At 38.0% G+C, this 12,209-nt stretch overlaps 1 protein-coding gene across 3 annotated transcripts in view; it reads right to left on the reverse strand.

Annotated features, from left to right (window-relative positions):
- The window catches only part of TNNI3K (TNNI3 interacting kinase), a 308,994-nt gene that overhangs the window by 199,208 nt on the left and 97,577 nt on the right, over positions 1–12,209 (reverse strand). The window contains exon 4 of one of the 3 annotated variants that reach the window (XM_057310557.1): positions 11,138–11,169. The exons of the other annotated variants lie outside the window; for them this stretch is intronic. Coding sequence (XP_057166540.1) covers positions 11,138–11,140 — 3 coding nt within the window. The 5' untranslated portion in view covers positions 11,141–11,169. The remainder of the gene's footprint in view (positions 1–11,137; positions 11,170–12,209) is intronic. 3 annotated transcript variants of the gene reach the window in all.

Here is a 12,209-nt window from a genome sequence, read left to right on the forward strand (position 1 = left end):
GGGCCAAGAGATAACTGTGGATGGGACTCAAGCCCAGACTTTTCTAAATCCCATCACTTGCCTAGCTAATGACAGAACCTGGATACAAAGTAACCCAGGCAGGCTGGTTCCAGAGGCCCCAGGCCTAACCACTACATTATACTATACTGCTATATCCAGAAACCATTGCTTTAGGACCCCAGTTTTTCAGACATTTCAAATGGGATTTTTTTCAAACTTGTATTTATGAACTCAGAATTCAGCATAAGTAACATGATAGAATTGGGTTGGGTAGCACCTGATGATGGAGGGCAGGCCCTAGCACTCCTCCCTCTTTCCCTTTATGACCTCTGAGGTATCACTGGAACCTCAGACATCCAGAGAATGAGAGAGCTGCTAGCTCTTGGAGGATAAAATTGCCATCACATCTACTTATTAAATCCTCTGCTCCCAGGAGAAAATTGGGCCAAAGAACATGAGTTTGGCATCATGCCAAATTTCCTGGGTTAACAGAGCCATATCTTTCATACAGAATACATAACTGTCAATGAATCCATTTCTGTATTTATTTGTTATTGTCTTGGAGAAAACGTTAAGTGGTATTGGCTACACATGAGGTCAAGTAGTTCCACTGAGTGTGGACTTGACCTAATGACTCACTTCTCATGAAAAGAATATAACAAAACTTATGGAATGTCACTTCCAAGATTATGTTACAAAAAGACTATGACATTATCTTATTTGCCTACTCTAGATTTCTCCATCACTCTCTTTGATGGGAGCCAGATATCTTACTGTAAGCTTTCCTATGCACAGGATCACATGGCAAGGCACTGATGTCTCTGGCTAACAGCCACCAAGGATCTATTTGAGTGAGCATGAAAGTGGATTCTTTCCCTTTTGTTCTTTGGGATAATTAAAGCACCACTTGACACCTTGTGAAAGACCCTAAGTCAGGGGACCCAGCTAAGGTGCCCTAAAATTCCTGAACTACAGAAACTACAAAATAATAAGTGTTTGTTGTTTTCAGCCACAAAGTTTTGGGATAATTTTTTACATAGCAATAGTTAGCTAATATACTATTGTGCCTCTCAGTTCATCACTGAAAACATCTGGATCAGAACTGACTTCTACATTACTGTCTACTTGTGAATATTAAAAGAGGAGCAACAGTTCAAATCAACAAATATTTTTAAACACTTAGGTATTCTAAGCACTCTGCTGGGTTCTGGGGGTCAAAGATAAATTAATTGCTCAAAAGCAATATATAGGTTAGTGGAAGAAAAAAGTGAAGTAATCATGACATAAAGTAATTATGGATTTAATGGAAATAAAGTATGGGGTATCATAAAAAAGAAAGAAGGTACAATTTATAAACTCAGTCGGAGGAAGATAGAGAAAGTTGTAGAGGAGAAATGTAGACTTGGGACTTGAAGTAGGAATTTGCTAAAGAGAAAAGAGAAGATCAATCCATTCATTCATTCATCTCTCAAAAATATTTGATCATCCAACAGTACCTAGCACAGAATATATGCTTGCCAATTTCTACTCTTTCTTAAAATCTATATCAAAGTTTACTTTCTTCATGAAATCTCTTTACACCTCTAGGCTCATTGAACTAATTATCAAGACATGTGATTAAATATCCAAGTTTGATATTGAACATTGAGTCACAATGTTTTATCCTGATAACAATTAGAGTGACATTGAGGCTGATAAAAAGAATTCATTACAGATAATCTTCCCCACATTCCTGATACTACAAATATGCATTTTAAAAAAGCTACTTCAAGACTTCCTGTTGTATCCAATATACAGTAACAGAGACTAGTCTGCAGAAGCCAATGTGGCTAGAGTTCATAAGACAGAGTACCTAAGACAAGAGAGCTTACGAAGAGAGGTACAAAGATTTGCAGAGAGCCCTCCTAGAGGATTAAGCTGAGCATTGATCCATGTGTCCATGTGAGGAAACTACTACTGACTGGGAAAAGAACCAATAAAAAAAAAAAGATTAGTGGTAATAATTCTCGGTGTTCAAGCAAGTCCAGGGATAATGCTTATTCCTACCAACCAGACTAAAAAACCTCATGATTCATAGGACGCTGGGTAAAATACTCTAAGAGACTTCTCTCCAAAGTTGGTTATTAGCCTTACACTGAGCACTGTTCTGGTCCTACCAATTTTAAAAGCTAGACCTAAAGGGACCACATTATTTCCGAATAAGTTAACTGCATCACAGTAGAATTGGAAAGGTTGTCTTATGACTATATATAGAAATTCAAAAATATCTTCCACCTAACAACATAAAATTTCTAATATCTGGAATCCAATCAGAAATTAACAGGAATGTCAAGAGGCAGGAAAATATGACTTATAATGAAAAGAAACAATAATCAATTGAAAAAACTGTCCCCAAATTGATACAAATGTTAGAATGTTCAAACAAGAACAATGATCCTCTGTTTTGTTTCTTAATTTCCATATTTGTCTGGAGAACAGTACAGAGTTTCCTCAAAAAGTAAAAAATTGAGCTACCCTATGAGCCAGCAATTGCACCACTAGGCATTTACCAAAGGGTACAAACATAGTGATCAGAAGGGGCACCTGCACCCCAGTGTCTACAGCAGCAACGTCCACAATAGCCAAACCATGGAAAGAGCCCAGATGTCCACTGACAGACAAATGGACAAAGAAGATGTGGTATATACAGACAAAAGTCTGTTTCGTTCCCACTTTGAAGAGAAATGCTTTATGAAGAAGAGGGTGTGTAGTGCTCGGTGTCTGGCACTTGAGCGAGCGCCTCTGGTGTGGCCAGCACGCACTCTGCTGCTGTGGTTTGGCTGCTCTAGCCTCCAGGCCGGTCATCTGCAGACGGTCTCCTGGCCTGCTGTGGACAGTATGTGGTCCCTGGCCGGAATGTGGCGAGTTTGGACTAGATGTGCTCTGCTCTGCTTGTGAAACGGGACCTGATGCTCCTTGCACTAGAACTGCAGCCCTGCAGAACTCTCTAGTCAGGAGCTGAGGTATGTGCTGGGGCTTGTGCTGCTCTTCTGTGCAAAGGGCCTGCCATACTGGGACTAAGGCAAGTTTGACTGAGAAGGGCAGCACCGTCAGAGCTCAAGGGTGTGGGACTTGGCCTGGGCAGGTTGGGCAGCCCGCGTCCTCCCTGTGCTGCTCACCACCCCATGTGGCTCTGTGTGGGTGCTGACAGGCAGGGGAGGAAAATGGCACCAGCCACCTCCTTTGTCCCTGGAGAGCAGTCTCTGAGCCCACTGCCTCTCAGGAAAGCACTCTGAGAAGAACAGATCATCTGCCCTGGGTGTGTCCCAGACCTTTTCCAGATCGCTGTTTCCACACCATCTGCCTCTGACTTGTTGGCCTGCCTCCTCACCAGAAGTGACGCGGTGTCCTGAGACTTCTATCCCAGCCAATCCTGCTGACTTTTCAAACTCCAGGCTTTAGGGATGTGATGTGGGCAGGGACCTGCGCTGGTCTTCTGGGGGAAGGTCTCACTGCGCTGGGACTGAGGTGAGCTTGACCCGGAAAGACAGTCTCACCAGAGTGCAGGGAAGCAGGGTTTGGTGCGAGAAAGTGAGGCAGCCTCTGCAGGCCCAGTATGGCCTCCTGCTGGTGCATCTGTGTTTCTGCTGGGGGAGGGGAGAGAAATGGGGCCATCGGGCTTCTGTGCGCCCAGAGAGGTGTCTCCAGGAATACTACCTTACCGCGACTCCTCCAAGAAGGGCAGGTTATCTCCCTGCCATGTGCTACAGGCACTCTTCAGATGGCTGTTTCCATGCTGTCTGCCCAGGGGTGTTTGACTACCTTTTCGCCAAGAGCAGGGCAGAACCCTCAGGGCTCCAGGCCAGCCAAACACACTGAACTTTCAAACTACAGGTTTGAAGCCCCACTGGCTCAAAGAACTCATAAAACTCAGCCCCTCTCTTTTTCCCAGCAAATGGCTTTGGGGAAATGTTCTCCTTGTGGGTTCCCCTGTCTGCTCCTCTGTCTCTCTTGCTCTCTCTCTTGCTTCCATGACCGTGGCTCCCTTTCCTCCACAACAGTCCTGATCCCTTTCTCCCCCAAACCACATCTCTGTCCTTCCTAGCCTCTTCAATGAGGTTTCTTCTCTCCCTTTAGTTGTGGGGTTTGTTCTGTCAGTCTACAGGCTGATTTCTGGGGTATTTAGGATGATTTGATAGTTATCGCTTCCACTCAGGTCCCTGAGTTATAAGCCAAATTATCAGCTCCTCAGATAGTTATCGCTTCCACTCAGGTCCCTGAGTTATAAGCCAAATTATCAGCTCCTCAGAGATTCTCTTCCAACTTCCATGACTGTTGACGTAGTCATTCAATGAATATTAATTGTGTGTCTACTATCCATCAGGTAGGCCCTGTGCTAGGAACTGAGGATAATGGAGAGAAAACAACAACAAAATCGGCCTTTTTTGAGCTGATATTTTAGTACAGAAAACAGACAGTAAAGCAAAGTAAATAAACAATAGGCTATTTTACAGTGATAAGTGCTGGAAAAAATAAAGGAGGGAAGAGATTAGAATATCAGAGATTTGGGGTTTCAATTCAAAATAGGATGCTCTGGGAAGAACTTACTGATAAAATTACATTGGAACTAGGATCTTAGGATAAGAAAGTAAGATAGTTACTAAGAGCAATGTAGACAGACAGAAGAGCAATGTAAAGGTCCCAAGGCAGGAGCATTCCTGGTATGTTCTAGGAACTTAAGGTTGATGGAGAATGAATAAGAATAGAGTGGGGATTACAGTTAGGTAGAAAATGAGTATTTTTGCTCTGAAATATATGGGGGCCTTTTGGGCAGCTCAAAGGGGTGACAGGATCTGATACACATTTAAAAGATTCACAAGTCTGCCTTGTCAGAACAGGTTGAGGGGAAAACAGTAGAAGGGATACCAAACTACCCTCTTTTAGGCAGGGCACCATAGGTGATCTTCATAGCTCTTACCACAGTGGCAATTTTATGTGTGTTCGTATGATTATTTGATTTCCTGTCTTTTCCACTAGACTGTAAACTCTGTGAGGCTAGGAACTATATATAATTCTACTCACTATTAAATTACCAGTGTCAAACATAGATCTTGAAACCTATTAGTTCCTCAGTAAATATTTGTTGAATAGTTGAGCGAAAGAATGAATGTGTATTATTATGTTCCCATTTTTTATTTCTTTAACAGATTGCAAGCTCCCAGATAATATTTAAAGCTATATTTTATACTTTTTTCCAATTTCTATCACAACTAACCTATAAATGCTCAATAAATATTTACCAACTTGATTTGCTCTTCCCTAGTCTACTTTTATGTCTTTTACACTATACGTATTCTTGAAGAAAAACTTGTAGAATAACAAAAGAAAACTTCTAAAAGTCAAGATAAATTTTAAAAAGTCTAAACAAGGAACATGAACTCAAGGTCTGCGTATTGCTAGAAACTATGAAACCCACATAGGGAAAACCAATGATAGATTTTTTTTTTCTTGTCTTTTGGGAAATAAGACTTGATAATAGAAGTTTATTTATAATCATAGTTGCAAAATTGCCTCTAGGAAAGCAATAATAATGGGACAAGTTATCTTGTTTCCTTATAAATCCAATTTAAAATAAGAAAAAAACGAAACTAAAACTTGGTCATATTTGTCAAAAATATACCAAGAGAACCAAAGTTACAGTATTTACCACAAGTCTCAGTCCAGTTTACTAACACATAATATATAAATGTAGGCATTAATTGTCTGACTGAAATATGCAATAATAATACATTTTTTTTGCTTGGGAATATTTGATAAATTTTAAATACACAATAAATACATTATTCATTCTCTAGTGGTTTTTGCTGGGCTGTAAGTATATAATGTTTTAAAATACCACGCTCAGAAATAGTATTTAAAGTAGGCCAATAATGGAGTCTTCACTATCTCTGATTACTTTTTCTTCTCTAACGACACCTTTACTTGCAAAATTGCTGTTATGAGCTCTCTTTCACTATGTGTCAAATTCCCATTACCAAATCAAAACAGAACCTAATTTCTTGCCATGAACAATTTATATGCAAATCATGGAGTATATGCAGCATTCATACAACAGAGAAATTCCAATGACTTTGCCTCCTTTCCAGAAATATCCTTCAATACGCTTGTGTTTTGGTCACAATGAGTGCAGGTTTAGTAGAAGGCTTTTTTTTTTTTTTTAATTTTTTGACAGAGAGAGACAGCGAGAGAGGGAACACAAGCAGGGGGAGTGTGAGAGGGAGAAGCAGGCTTCCGGCCGAGCCGGGAGCCCGACGCGGGGACTCGATCCCAGGACCCTGGTATCATGACCTGAGCCGAAGGCAGCCTCCCAACCAATTGAGCCACCCAGGCACCCCAGTCGAAGGCATTTGTAATTCTTTCAAGATTGGACAAGCAATGAAATAGAAACCTAAAACACAAACTTCAAATTGCTTTCATTTCCTTTAACTTATTTCTCAAATATAAACTACGAACAGTGCAAATAATTTTCCAAAGCTCTAGCAATGTATAACCTATAGCTTCAAAGGCCGTGAAATGTCACTATTATTACTATTCAATTAAACACACTTTCCTCCCCACCCTCAATTCTAATCAAATTAAGGAAAACAAAGTATTTTATATATAAATATGAATTTTCCCTCTCAGTCTTTCATTTAATTGTGATTTTGATGATTTTTCTGCCAATAATATTTTCAGCAATAGTTATGAAATTGTATGAGAACTAGGGCAAACACCATGATGTGCAACCTACGCAGTCACAGAGGATCCCAAACTTAGAACGGTCCCATGCTTGTTTTAATGCTCTGCTGTTGCTATTTTGAAGTTATCCCTATTTTTTTAAACATATTTTGTTGTTGTTGAGGCCTGCAAATTGTATAATCAGTAAGGATGGCTAATCCATGTAAATTAACTAGTTCAACCTTCAAGCAAACTGATAGTACACAAATTTCTGAACAAAGAAAAAAGCAATAGGTGGAACCAAAAATCTTTAGGTCCTAATATAGCAGCTGAAGCAAATGATACAGCAACAAATAAGATAGAAACAAGTGACCAAAAAAAAAAAAAAAAAAAAAAAAAACTGACACTTTCATTGTGGTAAACATTTTTAACAAAATTTTCTTGTTACTGAGTTAAAAAAATATTGTCAGTGCTATAGAAAATAAGCCCTAATCAGAATTGATCAAGAAAACATTAATCTTGAAATGTTTTGAAGAACAAGTTTTTCTTGCTTTTATAGTTGTTCTGAAATGCATCCTTAGCACTCTAGCTTTTCACCAAGGACAGATGAAAAACAGGTAATGGAAAGTGTAGTTTCCAAAAAAATTGTCTTAATGATGAGAAATCTTGGGCATAACCTTAAAGAAAAGAATAAAGCCAAATGTATAAGTGGAAATACTAAAGAATATAAGTGGAAATACAGAAACAATGGACTTTCTCCTTTAGCCTCTCTGAGGAAGGTTTCCGTAGGTCCTCTCTCTTTGGCTATACAGAAAATTGATTAAGAGCTCAGTTTTTGGAGTCAGCCAGTTTGGGTAAGAATTTAGACTCTGATACTTAACAGCTGTGTGATTTGGTACAAATTAACTCATCTGTTTAAGCCTCAATTTCTTCAATAAAGCTATGTGATGATTAAATTAAATGGCATAATAAAAAAAATAAGCAAAAGACCTGACTAAAGTAAATCCTTCATAAATATTCATTTCCTTGGTTCTCAGGTTAGAGCATCAACTCTATCAACAGCATAGAGAGAGTGGCTTCCTACCAGATAGAGCAGGCAGTGAGATGCAGGGGATCCAAATCATGCCTGGTGCCACATTTAAAGGCAAGGCAAGCCTAGCTCCAATGAACAACTCATTCACTGGGGCTGAATTTGTGGAGAAAGCTCATTAGTTGGGAGTCCTTACTGCACTAAATAGTCCAGCAGGCAGATTATTATCCCTTGGCCAACAAGTTAATGTCAATGAGGCTTTAGAAGCCAGGATCAAAGGCTTAGAAAGAAGTCTGACAAGATGGAGATAGGAAAGAAGGAGGCTAAACAGAAGGCTAGACCCAAAAATTGGTGTGAGGCAATTGTGACTCCAGGGCAATTTCAGACTGAGTCAGCCAGTCATTCCTTTACAAGTACCGAATGTCAACTCTGTGCCAAGCTTAGGAGACAAACACAGATGCCTGGTCCTGGATTTAATGAATTATTGTCTAAGGTGAGAGACAAATAAGTATGTGATATCAACATAGTGAGAGAAGTATACTAGAGATAAACCTGGTGTTATGAGACAAAGATGAGGCACTGAATTGGGGGAGTAAATTTTCCAAAGAGATAATGCCTATACTGAATATTGTTTAGAAGGCTGTATAGGAGCTATCAAAGAGAAAGGTAAAAGAAGTTCCAAACAAACATTCAAATGCTATAGAAATGCTAGGGTCTAGGGTCCAGGAGAGAGAAAGATTCTCAATTTCATAGGAAGAGACAAGGTAAAATGTGCCTAAGGCTGTTTGAATACCAGCTGCTTAAGTCCAAATTAGTTAGTCCTAAAGCAGAACTGAGTCTTCTCTGGAGAGCTCAGGTGGTCCAATGGGATGAGCTAGGAAGGGCTGAGGCTAAGAAACTGAGGCAAGGAGAATAGGAATAATAATAGAGGAGACAGGAGTCAAGCTGGGACATACACAAATAATCCCTGACTCTCATTTTCATTAAAGATTCCCCATTTCTCCTATTTGAAACTTTTAATCAGTGACTAGTGAAATGGCTAGATATCATGGTCTCTTCTTTTTCTTTCCTAATTTTTAAAGATTTATTTATTTATTTATTTATTTATTTATTTATTTATTTATTATTTGAGAGAGAGAGAGAGAGAGAGAGCGAGATAGCACGAGGCAGGGGGCAGGAAGAGGGAGAAGCAGGCTCCTGCCTGAGCAGGGAGCATGATGCAGGGCTCCATTCCAGGACCCCAGGATCATGACCTGAGCTGAAGGTAGACACTTAACTGACTGAGCCACCCAGGCACCCCTTCTTTTTTCTAATCCTCCCATCGAGGTGACGATGAAGACAGAAATGGCCAAAAATACTATTTGGTAAGGGTTAGCTTGGACACTTTGCCAATTAGAAAACAGTCTGGAATAATCAGAAATTAATCTCTTATTCTAATCTGTCCTCATTACATAATTTAAGTTCCTTATGTTCATTTGGATTGAAAATGTATAAGACCTCATCACCATCTTTCAGTAAACCTGCAATGGCAGGAAGACCAGTCATAAATAATCTCAGTAAGAGAAACCCTGTTTCTTTTTTCCTTATGTTTTATTTGACCTTAACTCATCTCTACTGCAAGTCCATGAAAAAATTCTGTGATAGCCTTGTATCTTACATAAATGTGTCTCCCTGGACCCAAAGCAGCCAATGCCATACACTGTAGAACATGTATATCTTAGGATAGAGGATCACTGAGAAGCCAGAAGGACCTCCAGCTTCTGGTCTCTTAGGCAGGTAACTACTTACAACAAGTGAGATTGATGGTGATTTATCCTATTTTTAATAATCTATAAAAGAGAGGTTCCACAAGTTCTCTGTATTTACATCTCCCTCCTCACTTTCTTTTTATGGCCATATGCTTCATAAATTAAAAAAAATAATAAATGAATGAATAAACATATGTAAATTTCAACACAGGAAGTATAATAATCATATATCCCCAGAAAAGCTGTTCATCTTTTAAAAGAGCTAGGGAACAGAAAACTCATACAAGCTTAATATATACAATGTGAAATGGAAATCACAGGGCTTATCAAAGGCTGTTATAAAGTTAGAGAGGCAAAGATTCATAGTTTATCTTTCAATTACTCATGAGTAGGCCAGAATGCTGTGAAGTTTGTAAACTCCTGTACAACACACACCTACACAAAATATATTGTATTTGTCATTTAGCAAAGACCTTTGTGTAAGAAGCAGGGAATTTTCTGTGCACAGAATTTCAGTATTCAGAGGAGACACTTGAATAGAGACCAAAATTTCATTTCCAGATCCATGGTAAGACTCACTCCCATTTACACGATAAAATATCCTAGAACAAAGAAACCTCAAATTTGGTCCAGATAACAGAAACTTCCTAATTATATTAAAAACAATTTATTGTCCTTGATACCTTCATAAAATGTGCCCTGGGAGTTTATTATGAAAAGATGGGCTTGCATCCACTTTTGTCATGTGCTAGGTATTACACTCTTCTGTGTTAATATATTTTTAGCTATTTTCAAAGAAAAACGAGGGGGTGTAACATATCTAATCCTAGTTCACTGGAACCAAAGGGACTTATAATTGGACTAATGACTTTTTTTTTTTTTTTTTACTATGAGGGAAACTAATTAAGTAATAATTTAAAAAAAGAAAAAAAAAATTTCACTGTGTGTGATAGATTTTTTTTTTCCCTGACAGCCAGAAGCCTACAACTTCTGAATTAATTTATCTGGTTATAAGAACTGAAAACTTATTAGAATAATTCAGTTTAACTCCTAAATTGCTCCACATTTGTGAAAGAAGAACAATGATTAAAAGTTATGTTTTCAAATATCAAACAGCTCTAAATTTGCTGTATAACATAGTTCAAAGACAATGAATCTTGCACCTTGAGATTAATTGTGGGGAAAAAAAAAGAATTTACCCAACAATAAGCTAACATATAATTTGAAATCTCTATCCTGAAAACTGCCACATTACACCCAGCTGGCACCCTCATGCTCACCTGTGGATGAAAGTCTTTCTCCACCTGAAGCAGTTAATAAATTCTAAAAGTGACTATTTCATTAAGTGTGCACACATCAATGCAAGGCTATAAGAAACACAAAAAAATCAAGGAAACTTGATACTATCAAAGGAATACAGTGATTTTCCAATAACTGACTACAAAGATATAGAGATCTATGAATTGACAAAGAATTAAAAAGAATTGTTTTAAGGACCTCAGCAAGCTACAAGAGAACATAGATAGACAATTAAACAAAATAGGGAAAACAATATATGAACAAATGAGAAGTTCAAAAAAAAGATAGAATTTATAAAGAAGAACCAAACAGATATTCTGGAGCTGGACAACACAATGAATGAAATGAAAAATGTGATACATACCATCTATAGCAGATTTAATCAAGTAGAAGAATCTGTGAATATGAAAAAACATTATTTGAAATTACCAAATTAGAGAAACAAAAAATAAAGAATGAGAGTGAAGAAAGTCTATGGGATTTATGGAACATCATCAGAGAAAAATGCACACATTATGGGAGTCCCAGAAGGAAGGCGGGGGAAGGGCAGAAAGTTTATTTAAAGGAAATAATGGCTGAAAACTTCCCAAATCTGGGGAGAGATATTGATATCTAGGTATAGGAAGCTTAGTGGCTCTCAAACAGATGCAAAACAAAGAGGACTTTACAAAAACACATTACAATAAAGCAGTCAAAACTAAAACACAAAGAGAATTCTGCAAACAGCAAGAGAAAAGAAACTCATCTCATCTCATCTCATCCAAGAGAACCTCCATCAGGCTATCGGTGAAGGTTTCAGCAGAAACCTTGCAGACTAGGAGAGGGTGGGAGGATATATTCAAAGTGCTGAAAGAAAAACAAAACAAAACAAAACCGAAAAATAACAACAAAGAAAAACAACTGTCAACCAAGAATACTTTACCCAGCATGCCTATCCTTCAGAAATGAAAAAGAGATACTTTTCCAGACAAACAAAAGCTGAGTGAGTTCATCACCAAGACTTGCCTGAAAAGAATTGCTAAAAGGAGTTATTCAAGTGGAAATGAAAGGTCAATAACTAGTAATATGAAAACATATAAAAGAAAAGAACCTCAATAGTAACAATAAGTATATAGACATATTCAGAATACTCTATTACTGTAATGGTGGTGTGTTATTCAGTTTTAACTTTAGTATAAAGATTAAAAGATAAAAGTATTAAAAATAACTATAGCTACAAATATCTGTTAATGGATACACAATATATATAAAAAAAGTACACTGTGCCATCCCAAAAACAAAATGTGAGGGGGAAGGGAGTAAAACAGTAGTTTTTGTGTGCAACCAGAGTTGTTATTACCTTAAATAGACAGTTAAAACTGTAAGATACTTTATGTAAGCCCCATGGTAGCCATGAAGTAAAAACCTATGGTGGATACACATAAGATAAAGAGAAA

The sequence above is a fragment of the Ursus arctos genome, unplaced genomic scaffold, assembly GCF_023065955.2.
Source record: "Ursus arctos isolate Adak ecotype North America unplaced genomic scaffold, UrsArc2.0 scaffold_12, whole genome shotgun sequence".
NCBI lineage: Eukaryota > Metazoa > Chordata > Mammalia > Carnivora > Ursidae > Ursus > Ursus arctos.